We start from the raw sequence: 15,604 nt of genomic DNA, 5'->3' as shown, positions 1-15,604 counted from the left end.
GTGTCTTAGTGCGTCTGTCTTGTATCCAGATGTGGCTGCACCTGTTGTTTAATACACCCCTGAAGGAGTGTGAGTCTAACTGACCTCTCAAAGTGTGGGTGACACATCAAGCATGTACGCATCGGTGGGTGAGGAAGACCAACTTCCTTAACCTCAATCTTATTTAGGTCTCTACCACCTGGGAACTCCAGTGACTATTTTGAACTTGCCCTAACCTACTCGATACCCTCTGTTTTATTAAGGAAAAAAAATGTGTTTGTGATATCATTTTTTTATAATTATTTTTCCTAGAAGCAATCTCAATATCTCTGATTGTATAAAGATATGTATATTTGCATATGTGTGTTTAATGAACTGATTTAAATTAATTTGAAGATTATGACGGATAAAGGGAGAGGTGAGAAAATTAAGCTGAGAAAAACAATGTAGGAAAACTTAGGTGAAGCATAAGCTCAACAGCCAAGATTTTTATTTTGATAATATTATAAAATATTGATAGCAGTTTAGTGGCCTTAAATACTTATCAAAAAGGAAATAAAACTTTTATAAAAATTTCATCTCTAATTAAAATACAGCAGAAACCAACAAAAGGAACTACTATATCATGCTATACATTACAAATATTATATCTTTGAATATATTTTTGAACTTCAATAAAGGAAAATAAAAAGAATGTAGAGAAATGTGTGATAAATGCAGTAAAACAGAGTAATTCATCTCTTTTTTTCAGTTGCTACTAATTAAAAAATACATGTTCATAGCCAAAGCCACCTTCCAGGGATGTTGAAAATTGTGTTTTCATCAAGGGGCTGAACTAAATACTTTTCTAGGATGATGCCTAAGTATTTTAGGTCTACCTTATACCTCATACAGCATTTCACAGTGACCATTTTTAAAAAATCACTTGCCTTCAAACATGTCCAAATGGAAACAATTACTTTTAAGACAAAAATTCGTTGTGACAGCAACATTAGTATGCTATAACTTATTCAGTCTGAGAAATGTTAGGACAAGTACCATAAGCATTTTTACCATTATTAGCAGACTAGATTGTAGAAGACAGGAGCCCTTACGATACTCACTCTGATTTTCAATTTCTTGGGCATTGCTGAATAAATGAAAAATGTGCCCCTATGGATAAAGCACAGGAATCACATGAATAGTTTTTTTTATCCCATTGAGATATATTTCTCTTGTACTCATTTCTTTAATTTTGTTTTTCCTTTGACAGAGATTATACAAGGAAAACTATGAGAAGACAAAGGCAAAGAGTGTGAATTACTGTGAGACCCCGAAATATCAACTTGATACTCTGCTGAAGAACTTCAGCGAGGTTTGAATGGCCATCATCTATCCTGGGTTCTGAGGTTAATTATGGGTTGACGTGTAACTGTCAAACTGAGTTACATGTATTTTCTTTTTCAGGCTAAATATAAAGACTCATATGTAAAGAATATTTTGGGACATTATGTAGGCAGCTTTGAAGACCCGTATCACACACACTGCATGAAAATTGCAGCTCAAAACAGTGACGTAAGTTTGGAGACAATTGCTCATGCCACCCAGTGACATTGTTGGCAGAATTGACAGTGGTGATCTGTTTTTCTTCCTTCTCATTATAGAAAAGTTACAAAGCAGAATATGAGGAAGATAAAGGGAAATGCTACTTCCCTCAGACAATAACACAAGAATATGAAGCAATCAAGAAGCTAGACAAGTGCAAAGATGTAAGTCAGCTGACCTGAATTCTAGAAATGGGTTTGGGATTCTTGGGCCATCTAGTGGTTTAGTAGGAGTTTTAATGTTAACATTCAGTGATTAGCAGGTGTTATTAATTTTACATGGTTTTTTCTTTTTCTTTTTTAAAGTAGAGTTAAGGAACTCCACAATTATTCCAAAGAAGGCTATTTGTTTCAGAATAAATTTGGAAGTAAAAATGTATTTCTATTAGTTTATAAAATCATGGATTACAGGGGAAAGGGTGGGCATGGAGGTTTTTAAGAGATAGATGTTCTTCATTCATTAATTATATACTGAGAGTCTAGCATGTGCTGGGAAACAGCAAGGAACAAGGCAGATACGGTTACCTGTCCTGGAGTGCACGATTTAGTGAGAGAGAGACACACACAGTACACAGAAGGAGAACAAAAGCAAGAAAGGTACCAGGAAATGATAAAGTGGTGATACAGAATTAAAATGTGATGTGAAAGAGAGTGAGTTGACAGGTACTTTAGATGGGGAAATCAAGAAAGGTCTAAGGCAGGAATAGTCTAGCCATGCCAGTCAGGTGAAAAGCTGCAGAAGGCACAACCCAAGTAAGGAACAAGCCTGGTATAGTCAAGAAATTGAAAGGATGAGGCAGCTGAATCGTGCTAGGGAGGAGGAGAGTAGTAGGAGGCAAAATATTGAAGGTAAAGGAGGAAATGGATCATGTAGGACCTGTAAGTCAAGGTATACTTTAGATGAAATATTAGTGCAGTGCAGAGCCACAGTAGGGCTTTTATCTGAGGAAAGATTAATCTGGTTGGAGCATGGCAGTAGGGACACCAGTTCAGGGATATCTTCAGGAAAGGGGGGAGTAGGTTGTGGGTAAGGATTGAGAATTTATTAAGTAAATTTTCAGGAACAAAATAAACTCTGTATTTGACTGGAAGCTTTTATGAGCATTGGTGTGTATGTGAACAAAAATATGAACATGTGTTAAGAAACATCTTCTTTTCTAGCATACCTACAAAGTTCATCCAGATAAGACCAAATTCACGGCCGTCACAGACTCTCCTGTACTGTTACAAGCTCAACTCAATACAAAACAACTTAGTGATGTAAGTTCTTTGTTTTATGCAAAGGTGGCTAACCTGGAATGGTTTGCTTCTATAAAATGTAAGCATTTAAATGCTCAACTCTTCAAGCATTCATCTATGGTCTGATAATATTCTTTTTCAATATTTCTTCGATAATGTGCCATTGAAGCTGTTAGATTGAATCATAGCTTCATGTAAATGGGATAAGATAATGTAAGTAGCTATATTACTTCATTAATTACTTATTTTTAAGTGATTTAATGACCACCTTACTTATTAATATCTGTTATCAGAAATAACGCTCACTAAAACTTCATGCAGATTTCAATAAACAACAACAACAAAACATCTACTTGGATAGCTAACAAGGAAAGCATTTGTAAATCTTGGGTTTAATAGCAAAGTCTTTAAACAAAGGAAGAAGAGAAACAAGAAAGCTATAAGGCAATGGTAAAAACTAATATGGGATGATGATGGAGAATCAAGTAGGATGAGGTGAGAGAGAGTGACTGAATGGGCATTTTAGACTGGAGGGCCAAAGAGGTGCAAGGAGTATGTGGTCCAGCCATGCCAGTAGGAGGAGAGCAGCAGCAGTTCTCAGATGTTCATGTGCATGCAGATCTCAAGGGATCCCTGTTAAAATGCAGAATCTAAACTGGTGTATCTGGGGTGGGACCCAGTGTTCTGGCTTTCTAATAACCTCCCAGGAGATGCTGACATGGCTGGTTGGAAGACCACAGCTTGAATAGGAATGAGCCCACACAGGAAAATCCTGAAGAGTGACACACCCTTCTCAGGATAGGAAAGTGATATAAACAGTTTGCCCACCAATTAAGCATGCTCTAGTGACACAAATTAGCACACATGCAACTGTAATCAGGGATTGTTTCAATATTACCCAGAAGTCCCATTGGTTCATATGCAACACTTCCTATCATGTTAATATTTTGTGCACCGAGAAAGAACAGCTAACCACAAATGATACTGACCCTGCTGAGCTCAGCCAGATGCATAGGAATACCATATTGTATGTATCTGTTGAGCACAGGATCTTTTTCTTGGTCTGAGTAAACCATGGGTTCTGTTTTGGTGGTAGTTACTGCACAGCTCTCCTCAATCTTGTGGATTTTGCTCTTAGAACCAAAATCAGCAGCCCCACTCCTTTCTTACATTCCTTTCATTCCAGCCCACTTCACCTTTTGAAGGTTTTAGATAAAGTTCTCTACTTGGGGTTTTTATTCAATAAGCAATTATATATATTTTTAATCTTACTAGTGATTTATTTAGAATAACTTTTGCTCATTAGTTCTTTGATTACAGAGTTTTGTGTGTATTATGTCGCCACACCTGCAAAGTACTGCCTAGAACTGTGGTCAGACACTGGATTTCACATTTACTAAGACAGTATTGACACAATGGCAGCTCAATGCGTGGTCATTCCATAGCTCCTGAAAGAGGGAGTGAGCCCAGGCACTGTGTGATACCTCGATTGGATTGAGTATCTCTTTGGGCCATTTTTTCAAAAAGCTTATTAGTGACCTAGCTATATATTTTCTTCAACACTTCAAGGAGGTTTTAATCATGAACCATCTGGTTATCTTCTCCTGTTTTTCAGATGAATTACAAAGCAAAACATGAAAGTGAGAAGTTCAAGTGCAATGTACCAGTGGATGCTCCACAGTTTATCCAACACAGAGTCAATGCCTATAACCTGAGTGACGTAAGTACCAAAGCCATAGAAGCTATGCTGTGTGTCCTTGAAAAGAGGCAACATTATAGGTCACTAAAAAAGACTGGATTGGGATTTGTCCAAATAAAAAATCACTTAAGATTGTGACCAGGGTATAGTGGCACTTTTATGGTCCAAGTGAACCCATTCTTACTTAGTTTTCATATGTCACCTTCCACAGCCTTTGGGATGGTCAGGTAACTTCTCTCAATTATTCCTTGATAATTCTTAGATTTTACAAGCTATCTCCTATGTAAATGACCCAATCTGCCTTCTCTAGTTGGTTGTTCTCTTAGCGTACCCTTCTTGCATCAGGATGGCAGGATCTTTAGAAAGTTTCCAGAACATTAGAAAGAGCACAGTATGCTTATTTCATGGTAGATGAGAAGCTGGATGATAGATAAACCCATAGTTAATTTTCCCCTTGGTGAATCTAGTATTTGCAGGGGAGATGATTCCCCATATGCAAAAGTTCTCTTTCAAAAATCTTTATTCCGTTAATCCATAATAGATGTTGTTCTTGCAACTTATTTGCTGAAATCTTCCTCTCCAGAATGTCTATAAGCACGACTGGGAGAAGAGCAAAGCTAAGAAGTTTGACATTAAAGTGGACGCCATCCCCCTGCTGGCGGCCAAGGCCAACAGCAGAAACGCCAGCGACGTGAGTGTGGCCAGGGGCCCGGGGGCGGGGCCGCGGGGCCGTTGCCCTCGCGCGGGGTCTGGCACGTGGGCTGTCCCTGCAGGTGCTGTACAAGAAAGACTATGAGAAGAGCAGAGGGAAGATGATCGGAGCCCTCAGCATTGAAGACGACCCCAAGATGCTGCACTCCTTGAAGACGGCCAAGAACCAGAGTGACGTGAGTGTCTTAGTGCATCTGTCTTGTATCCAGATGTGGCTGCACCTGCTGTTTAATACACCCCTGAAGGAGTGTGAGTCTAACTGACCTCTCAAAGTGTGGGTGACGCATCAAGCATGAATGCATTGGTGGTTAAGAAAGATTAATTTCCTTATCTTATTTAGGTCTCTATACTTCAAGACCCCAGTGACTATTGGAAATTTGTCCTTAATCTGATCAATACCCTCTGTTTTAGTAAAGAAAAATTGTACTCACTATATTATTTTCTATATTGTTTTTCTTAGAAATGGATTCTATATCTCGGTATTTATAAATGTATGTATATTTCCATTATGTATTTAATTCTCTAAGAATTTTGCAAAAGTATATACAGATAGATATAAGGCAGGAGGTGAGAAAATTAGGCTAAGAAGTAGGAAAATATAGGTCAAGCTTCAGCTCAAAAGCTTAGAATTAATTTCAAGAATTTTAGAAAATATTGATAGCACTTTAAAGGCCTTAAATATTAATAACAAAGAAACTAAATGCTTAGCAAAAATACCTTTTCTAAGTCAAAGAAAAAGAACAAAACAAAATACTTCCTATCACATGAAATAATTTATAAATATTTCTGTCTTTGCATAGATTTTGAATTTCTGTATGGGAAAATGAAAAGAGAGTGTGAAGGACTGCATGATACCTGCAGGAAAACAGAATATGATCTTTTTTATCTATTACTGCTACACATTAAGGATAGGTGTTAATAGCAAAAGCCACCTCCAGGGTAGTTGTAAAATGTGTGTTCATCAAGTGCTGAACTGAGTACTTTTTTAGGACTGTGCCTAAATATCATCCTTCTACCTTGTACCTCCTGCGTTGTTTGTAGTAACCATGAAAAAAAAATCACATTCCTTCAAGTATGTCCAAATGGAAACAATTATATTAAGACAAAGACTTATTTAGACAGCAGCATTAGTATGCTGTAATTTATTCAGTCTGAGAAATGTTAGGACAAGAAACAAACATTTTTAGCATTATTAGCAGACTAGATTGTAGAAGACATGAGCCCTTACAATATTCATTCTGTTTTTCATTTTGTGGGAAATGCTGAAGAAATATAAAACGTATCCAGTCAGGAAAAGTATAGGAATCACATGAATAGTCTTTGTTTCATGAGATGCATTTGTGTTTTACTTCTTTTATTTTCTTTTTCCTTTGACAGAGATTATACAGGGAAAACTATGAGAAGACAAAGGCAAAGAGCATGAATTACTGTGAGACCCCGAAATATCAACTTGATACTCTGCTGAAGAACTTCAGCGAGGTTTGAATGGCCATCATTTCTCTTGGGGTCTTTGGTTATTTTAGGTTGATGTATAACTGTCAAACTGAGTTACATGTGTTTTCTTTTTCAGGCTAAATATAAAGACTCATATGTAAGGAATATTTTGGGACATTACGTAGGAAGCTTTGAAGACCCGTATCAAACACACTGCATGAGAGTTGCAGCTCAAAACAGTGACGTAAGTTTGGAGACGATTGTTCATGCCTTCCAGTGACATTGTTGGCAGAATTGGCAGTGGTGATCTATTTCTGTTTCTTCTCATTATAGAAAAGTTACAAAGCAGAGTATGAAGAAGATAAAGGGAAATGCTACTTCCCTCAGACAATAACACAAGAATATGAAGCAATCAAGAAGCTAGACAAGTGCAAAGATGTAAGTCAGCTGACCTGAATTCTAGAAATGGGTTTGGGATTCTTGTGACATCTAGAGGTTTAGCAGGAGTTTTAATGTTAACATTTAGTGCTTAGGAAGAGTTATCACATTTTACATTTTGCTTCTTGCGGTAGAGTTCCGGAACTCAAGAGATTAATTGTGTCAGAATAACTCTGGAGTTGAAACATATTTCAATTTGTTTACATAACCATGGATTACCGGGGAAAGAGAGGGCATGGAGCTTTGTAAGAGATAGATCCTCCTTCAATAAATTTATACTGAGGGGTGGGCCACGGTGGCTTAGCAGGCAGAGTTATCACCTTCCATGCTGGAGACCCAGGTTCGATTCCCGGTGCCTGCCCATGTTAAAAAAAAAAAAAAAAGAATCATCTAAAACAACAAAAAAAATTATACTGAGGGTCTAGTATGGGCCAAGCGCTGTCCTTGGTGCTGGAAAACAACAAGGAACAAGCAAGGTAATGGTTACCTGTCTTGGAATGCACGATTTTATGAGAGAGAGTGCAGCAAGGGCGAGCAAAAGCAAGGATATCATGCAATGATAGGATGACATTGGGGAATTAAAAGATGATAACATGAAAAAGAGTGAGTTGACAAGTACTTTAGATGGGGAATCAAGGAAGGTCTAAGGCAGGAATAACCCAGTCATGCCAGTCAAGGAATAGCTACAGAAAGCACAACCCAAGTAAGGAACAAGCTTGGTGCAGTCAAGAAATTGAAAGGATGAGGCAGCTGGATCATGCTGGGGAGGAGGAGAGTAGTAGGAGGTGAAGCTTAGAAGGTAAAGGAGAAAGTGGATCATGTAGGGCCTGTAGGCTAAGGTAGAGTTTAGATGAAATATTAGTGCAGTGCAGAGCCACAGTAGGACTTAATCTGATTGGAAAATGGCAGTAGAGACACAGGTTCGGGGTATGTTCAGGAAAGGGGGGAATTGGTCATGGGGAAGTGAGAATTTATGAATCAAATTTTCATTGCGAATCAAACTGAATTTGGCTGGGAGCTTTTTTAAACATTTGTGTGTACATTAACGAAAATATAAAAGTGTTAAGAAACATCTTCTTTTCTAGCATACCTACAAAGTTCATCCAGATAAGACCAAATTCACAGCTGTCACTGACTCTCCTGTACTGTTGCAAGCTCAACTCAATACAAAACAACTTAGTGATGTAAGTTCTTTGTTTTATGCAAAGGTGGCTAGCCCGGAATGGTTTGCTTCTATAAAATGTAAGCATTTAAATGCTCAACTCTTCATGAATTCATCTACCATCTCAATAACATTTTTAATAGCTTTTAAACATAATACAAATGAAGCTGTTAGATTGAATGTAGCCTCAAGAAAATGGGGTTAGATAACAAAAGTAAGTGATATTTCTTCAAAGTCAGTGATTTGTATTAGCACCTGGCAATTAGTCACTCATTATTAGTTACTACTTGACTTATTAAGATCTGTCACCAAAAATAATACTACTAAAACTTCACGCCAACTTCAATAAACATTCATTTGGGTAGGTGAAAAGGAACGTGTTTGTCATTCTTGGTTTTCTAACAACGGCTTTAAGCAAAGGATACAGAGAAATAAGAAAAATATCAGGCAATGATAAGAAAACTAATATAGGATGATTATGGAGAATCAAATAGGATGATGTGTGAGAGAGTCACTGAATGGGTACTTTAGATTGGAGGGCCAAAAAGGTGCAAGACATATGAGGTCCAGCCATACCAGTCAGAGGAGTGTAGCAGTGCTTCTCAAATATTCATGAGCATGAAGATCTCATGGGATCTCTGTTAAAATGCAGAATCTAATTCAGCATATCTAGGGTGGGACCCAGTATTCTGGCTTCCTAATAACCTCCCAGGAGATGCCAGTACTACTGGCTGGTGGACCACACTCTATGTTGGAAGGTCCCACACAGCTAAGTCCTGAAGAGTGACACCCTTCAATGTAGGAAAGTAAAATATGCAGTTTGTCCTCCCATAAAGCATGCTTTGGTGACATGAAATAGCATATATGTCGTTATATAGGATTGTATCAGTGTAACCCAGAAGTCCCATTGGTTTACATGCAACTTTTCCTAGCATGGTAATATTCTGTGCACCAGGAAAGAACAGCTAAACATAAATGATACTAACCCAGCTGAACCGAGCTGCTCAAAGGAGAGGAATACCATACTGTACATGGTGCCCATTCATCATATGTTCTTGTTCTTAGCCTAAGTAAACCATGGGCTCTGTCTTGGAGTGCTTATATCACAATATTTCTCAATCTTGTGGGTTTTTCTCTTAGATCCAAAAGTCAGCAGCCCCATTCTGTCTTTATATTCTCTTCCTTCCAGCCTACTTCACCTTTTACAATTTTATAAATTAAAGTCCTCTATTTAGAATTTTTTTATTTACTGAGCAATTATATATCTTTTTAACCTTGCTAGTGATTTATTTAGAATTGCTATTGTTTGTTAGTTCTTTATTTCCAGAGTTTCATGGGTATCTGGTTGTCACGTCCTCAAATACAGCCTAGGACTGTCTATCAGGTCACGGGGCTTCCACACTTACACCGTGACGGTATTGACAAAATGGAAGCTCAAATCATGGTCATTCCATAGCTCCTGCCGGAGGGAGTGAGCCCAGGCACTGTGTGGTACTGGGCCATTTTTCAAAAAGCGTATTAATGATCTAGCTATATATCCTGCTCAATCTATATTCAAGAAAGTTTCTACGATGAACCATGTTGATATCCTCTCCTGTTTTTCAGCTGAATTACAAAGCAAAACATGAAAGTGAGAAGTTCAAGTGCAACGTACCAGCAGATGCTCCACAGTTTATCCAACACAGAGTCAATGCCTATAACCTGAGTGACGTAAGTACCAAAGTCACAGAAGCCCATGCTGTGTGTCCTTGAAAAGAGGCAACATTATAGGTCACTAAAAAGACTAGATTAGGAGTTATCCAAATAAATAACCACTTAGATCGTTACCAGAGTATGAGTGGTCTTCTTAAGGCTGAATGAACTCATTCATTGATTTGATATCATCTTCCACAGTCTTTGGATTGTCTAATACTGTCTCTCCATTATTGCTTTAATAATCCCTGTATTTCACAAGACATCTCCTATGTAAATAGCCTGCCTTCTCCAGGTGTTTGTTCTCTTAGCTTATCCTTTATCCATCAGGATGGCAGGATCTTAAGAAAGTTCACAGAACACTAGGAAGAGCACAGTATGCTTATTTCATGGTAGAGGAGAAGCTGGATGATGGAAAAGTAACTATGGGTTTATCTATTTTATAAATATAGTATTTGCGTGTGAAATAATTCCACATATGCAAAAGTTCTCTTTCAAAAATCTTTATTCCGTTAATCCATAATAGATGTTGTTCTTGCAACTTATTTGCTGAAATCTTCCTCTCCAGAATGTCTATAAGCACGACTGGGAGAAGAGCAAAGCTAAGAAGTTTGACATTAAAGTGGACGCCATCCCCCTGCTGGCGGCCAAGGCCAACAGCAGAAACGCCAGCGACGTGAGTGTGGCCAGGGGCCCGGGGGCGGGGCCGCGGGGCCGTTGCCCTCGCGCGGGGTCTGGCACGTGGGCTGTCCCTGCAGGTGCTGTACAAGAAAGACTATGAGAAGAGCAGAGGGAAGATGATCGGAGCCCTCAGCATTGAAGACGACCCCAAGATGCTGCACTCCTTGAAGACGGCCAAGAACCAGAGTGACGTGAGTGTCTTAGTGCATCTGTCTTGCTTTGTAGGCGGTGTCCCTGTTAGCATGACCAAGGTAGTACATGTACACGGATGTCATATCCATGGCTCTCTCCCTCTCAGGTTCACAATAGGAAACTTTTGGAGACAACTTTGAAAGTAGAAATTATTTCCTGGATCGCTATACCTCTCAATTTCAGGAGAGAAATTTCTGAATTGTACTTGATGGCAATTTTACTTTAAAAATGTGTATTAACATTTAAGGAATGAGAATCTTAGTTTTGGAAACCTTTGAAAAAACATCACTGGATAGTAATATGTGATTCTCATATAATATTCCAGCTAAATGCTGCATTTTCTACTCGCTGAAAGAAACGTTTAAATATTATTTTTAAAACTGTCTTTCCTTTGGAAGAAAATTGAGTCACAAGCAAAAAATTTAATGGAAGTGTCTTTAGTCTCCAATGACTTTATTATTAGAGATGTCCTAGTTCGAAGAACAATACTCCATAATTAAAGGCCCTTTTAAGAATCTTGTAAAGGATTTGAACCATCTGTCTAGGAAAATGAATACTGTTATGCATTTTTCCTGCAATGTCAAGGACTCTGATTTCACTAAGACCTGGCTAGGTCTCATCTTCAGGCTAAAATTCTTACTACAGATAGGCAAACATCTGCTTTGCAATTTATAGCATATTTTATGTTTTAAAAATGTTTACATAATCCCATAAGAGTAGCAAGAATGTTCGACATAGTTTGCAAATAATCATTTTTCATGATGAAAGATGTTTGTGTAATTTACTTTAATTTTTAACCATGTGTTCCTTTAATGATCTATGAGTACCTTCTTTAACTTATTTTGCAGTTTAGTAGTCAGCCTTTTACCCTATTCAGTAATTTTTCTTTAATAACCTCACACTTGATTATGCCAGTATATAGTGCTCACATACCTAATACTGGATTATTCACTAGTTGCCTATCCCTTCTCAACTCTCAAAGGCTCATCAAGAAGGTGGGCAGCATATGTGTCTTTTATTTTTTATCCTATCAAATAACACCCTAGGGTTCTAAGCACAAACAAGTGTTCAATAACACTTGTTAATTGATTCTGATGACTAAAAGAAATAGTCAGTGAGTCATTCTCATATAATCTCCAGGCTAAATGCTAAGCTTCAGATATAGAGCATGTAAAACTTAAAAACAAAACGAAACAAAAAACTAAGGCCATTTGGATCTTTGACAACATTTTGTAGGCACTGGTATGTATGATTTGGTATGAAAATGAACAAAAGGGTCAAAACTATTTAGTTAGAAACACCCCCATACCAACTGCCATTGTGTTCTTGCTTTATCAGTTTGTTTCTAATGAAACCAGTCTTTTTTTCCCCCGATATTCTTGCATACCAAAGTGCAACACAAAAACACTTTTAAAAAACAGGGTCTAGATTTGACAATTAAGTGATAAGTTTATTCAGTGAATAAGCCTACCCACAAAATGTGAGAAGGAAAAGTGCATTCCCTAAGAAAGCTAAAAGATCACTCTTTTGCAAAAGAAATTATTATAGAAGATTTATAATACACATCTACACTTGCTGGCTGGGATCACTGCCTTTGTCGCTTATGTGATCATGAGGTTATAGTATAGGTTTAGAGTATTCCTAAAGACAGGGGGTCAAATATTTTCTCTCTGATAAGGTAGTTTGTGAGTGCACTTGATGAAGCTGGAACTTTAGCCTAATTAGCACCCTGTCTAACCATTCCAGAAAACCAGAGAACACTGCACACTAGGACAAAGGGTACTTGAATGTTTGTTTCATAAACTTTTCTCCTTTGAAGTCTTATAGCTACTGCAATCTGAACTTCTTTTAAACTGTCACCAAAATTAAATTAAAATCCTCAGGGATCCTCAGAGGGCTTATCTACTGTCAAAAATGTTATAATCACATGGAAAGATCAGTAACTAGCCATTTAAAAAGGACTCTAGGAAAGCCAAGAAGCTAATTCTACAGCCTCACCTCTAGTCATTTTTAGAAAATGAGAAGTATAAAATGATTACCATATAATTTTTGTTAATTAAGCCATGCTTTTTTTATCAGAAAACTTTTCAAAGGCAAAATTACAATAATTAGAAATAATAACCATTAGTGATACTTGAGAAACCATGCTTTAAAAAAACATAACCCCTGGCTTGCAAGACAAGCTATGGCCCATTCTTCATGTCTGCTGTGACTCTCTGATAGTTGCTTTTTGACCTAAAAGAGATTGGGGATGTTCTGTCCTTGTACGGTTTTCGGAAGGGTTGGGAAGGGTAGTGTCAGTGATGTGGAACACACCAACAGCTACTCAGATGTGGCATAACTACTCAGATGTTTGGATCTGTTCTCTAACTCCTGTTTATTGTTGATCAGAGGTCTCTGGACTTTTCTAGAAATCCATCGAAGATTTGTGGTAATAAATAGTAATTTCCCATTCACAGCGTGAATACCGTAAAGACTATGAAAAGTCAAAGACTATCTACACGGCACCTCTAGATATGCTTCAAGTCACTCAAGCTAAGAAGTCTCAGGCAATTGCCAGCGATGTGGACTACAGGCACGTCTTACACGACTACCGCTACCCACCCGACAGCGTCAACGTGGACCTTGCCAAGAAGGCTTACGCACTGCAGAGTGATGTAAGCACCAGGTTTTCTCTACTCCCTCTTTTTAAGGAGGAACCTGAAAATGGTTTCGAAGTTGAGTGATGATTTTGACACTTCCCAGAGTCAAGAGTCAGTTGACTTTATCTCCTGAATGTAGCAAGTGTGTACTAGGGAAAAATTACCTTTGTGTTTGCAGAAGAGCATGTCCTTCAGAGATAGAGGGATCTGGGTCCAGCATGTATTCCATGATTTCCCCTTGGGAAACTTATCAACCTTGCTGGGCCTTAGATTCCTCCTGTGAAAAAATGGAATAAGACAAAAGAATTTTTTGAGGAGAAAATGCATATGAGACGTACACAGGTAGTTCAGTGGTTAGAATATCCGCCTTCCATGCGAGAGACCTGGGTTCAATTCCCGGACCAGGCACCGAAAAAAAAAAAAAAAAAAATTCATGCAGAATACTTAGTGTCGTGCCTGGCTCTAGTGAGTTCTCATACATGCACTATTTTTATCATCATTATCATAACATCATATTCAACAGACTCAATGATTTCTCACAGAACTTGATATCTCATCTGAAACTAAAATATATAATTCACAACATCAATTTTTAGAATACCTCTCTTTTCTTTTTGTAGTTCAAAACTTCTGTAGGCCAATTTTCTGAGCTTTATCTTAACAAGTCTATTTTATGTATTACTACCTTATTTGTTGTTTAGTTTTGCCATGCTTGTTTCTTCCTCCCAAATAGAGTGTCTGCATCTCATGGACAAGAACAGAAAGCTTTCTTGATCTTGATCTTTTTTTTTTTGGTCAGTTCTAGCAATCGTTCTCCAACTAAAAGACCTACATGAAAGGAACAGCAATTTGAATTTTGAATCAAGGGTATAAATTTTAGGTTCCCGCTATGGCCAGAAAATGAGAGTTGCTCATTGTTTAGTAGCACCACTTCCAAAAACAGACTGCTCCCCCATAAGCAAATTCATTGGACAACTGTTGTACAGTTCATTATTAGCCAATGCTAAAACACCCCTGGCTTGGCCGTTACACATGCAGGTCAATATGTGCAAACACTTAGTACAAGTAATCACTATCAAGTCTTGCATACTCAGAAAATGATCAAGATTATCACCTTCAGTGTGACCTTCAGTCCTAATTTAACAATGGAAACATAGTATTTAGAGTTCTAATGAGCAAATATCTCACATTTGATTATAAATGAAATTTCATTTATTATTTGAAATACAGCTTTGAACTTAGCCTTTTACTAATTGAATTAGAATCCCACATGCTTCCATTCATTTGGAAATAAGGATGAAATAGCATATATGCCAATTTAAAGAAAAGGGAAAACCTAAGGACTATAAAAAATCTCATCAAGAAAATGTTTAAAATAATCTTAATGTATAGGATAATGAATGTGGTCAGAAATCTCAAAAACATATTCTGGGCAAAATGTTAATGATTTTACTTAATACGTATGACACTGAGCAATAAACCATAGTCTTTCTGTTGGTGTTTTAGGTTGAATACAAAGCTGACTACAATAGCTGGATGAAAGGCTGTGGCTGGGTACCTTTTGGGTCCTTAGAAATGGAAAAGGCAAAGCGTGCTTCAGACATCCTTAATGAGGTAAAGACAAGGGGTGTGTCATGTGGAGATGTGTGGATGTGTCCTATTAGACCCTCTGATCCCTGGAAAGTGCCTCCTTTACTGCTTCATATTCTAATAGTTGTTACTAAAGAAAAAACTTACCACAAACATGAATTATCCAAATAGATCAGAATCCCCATTCAAATCACCAAAATAATTTATGTTAACCATTCATGATAGAAATATTTTAACAGCTTGAGTATAATTTATATACCACAAAATTCATCTACTTTAAGTACACAGTTTGAGTTAAAAAAAAAAAAAAAAAACTCATACAGTTGTGCACTTATCACCACTATCTAGTTTTAGAACACAGCTAGCACCCAGATGATGTCCTCAAAAACTTTCTGCGCCCAGGCAAACACTCATCTGCTTTCTGTCTTTATCATTTTGCCTTTTCTAGAAAATTCTTTAACGGGCTTCTTTCACTTAGCATAATGTATCTGCGATTCATCCATGTTCCTGTATGTGCGTAATTCATTCCTTTTATTGCTGAGTAGTATTTAATTGCATAGAT

At 37.6% G+C, this 15,604-nt stretch overlaps 1 protein-coding gene across 21 annotated transcripts in view; it reads left to right on the top strand.

Moving 5' to 3' along the window:
- Positions 1 to 15,604, top strand: part of NEB (nebulin) — a 232,784-nt gene that overhangs the window by 35,166 nt on the left and 182,014 nt on the right. For 20 of the 21 annotated variants that reach the window (XM_077153803.1, XM_077153820.1, XM_077153819.1 and 17 more), the window contains exons 28-43: positions 1,232 to 1,333; positions 1,426 to 1,533; positions 1,623 to 1,727; positions 2,724 to 2,822; positions 4,417 to 4,521; positions 5,084 to 5,191; positions 5,274 to 5,387; positions 6,589 to 6,690; positions 6,782 to 6,889; positions 6,979 to 7,083; positions 8,169 to 8,267; positions 9,851 to 9,955; positions 10,506 to 10,613; positions 10,696 to 10,809; positions 13,270 to 13,467; positions 14,959 to 15,066. In XM_077153803.1, coding sequence (XP_077009918.1) covers positions 1,232 to 1,333; positions 1,426 to 1,533; positions 1,623 to 1,727; positions 2,724 to 2,822; positions 4,417 to 4,521; positions 5,084 to 5,191; positions 5,274 to 5,387; positions 6,589 to 6,690; positions 6,782 to 6,889; positions 6,979 to 7,083; positions 8,169 to 8,267; positions 9,851 to 9,955; positions 10,506 to 10,613; positions 10,696 to 10,809; positions 13,270 to 13,467; positions 14,959 to 15,066 — 1,788 coding nt within the window. The remainder of the gene's footprint in view (positions 1 to 1,231; positions 1,334 to 1,425; positions 1,534 to 1,622; positions 1,728 to 2,723; positions 2,823 to 4,416; positions 4,522 to 5,083; positions 5,192 to 5,273; positions 5,388 to 6,588; positions 6,691 to 6,781; positions 6,890 to 6,978; positions 7,084 to 8,168; positions 8,268 to 9,850; positions 9,956 to 10,505; positions 10,614 to 10,695; positions 10,810 to 13,269; positions 13,468 to 14,958; positions 15,067 to 15,604) is intronic. The other variant, XM_077153822.1, reaches the window with a different exon arrangement.

This window comes from Tamandua tetradactyla, chromosome 3 (assembly GCF_023851605.1).
Source record: "Tamandua tetradactyla isolate mTamTet1 chromosome 3, mTamTet1.pri, whole genome shotgun sequence".
Lineage (NCBI taxonomy): Eukaryota > Metazoa > Chordata > Mammalia > Pilosa > Myrmecophagidae > Tamandua > Tamandua tetradactyla.
Note: the sequence above shows the minus strand (reverse complement) of the source record. Positions and strands in the feature narration are given on the sequence as shown.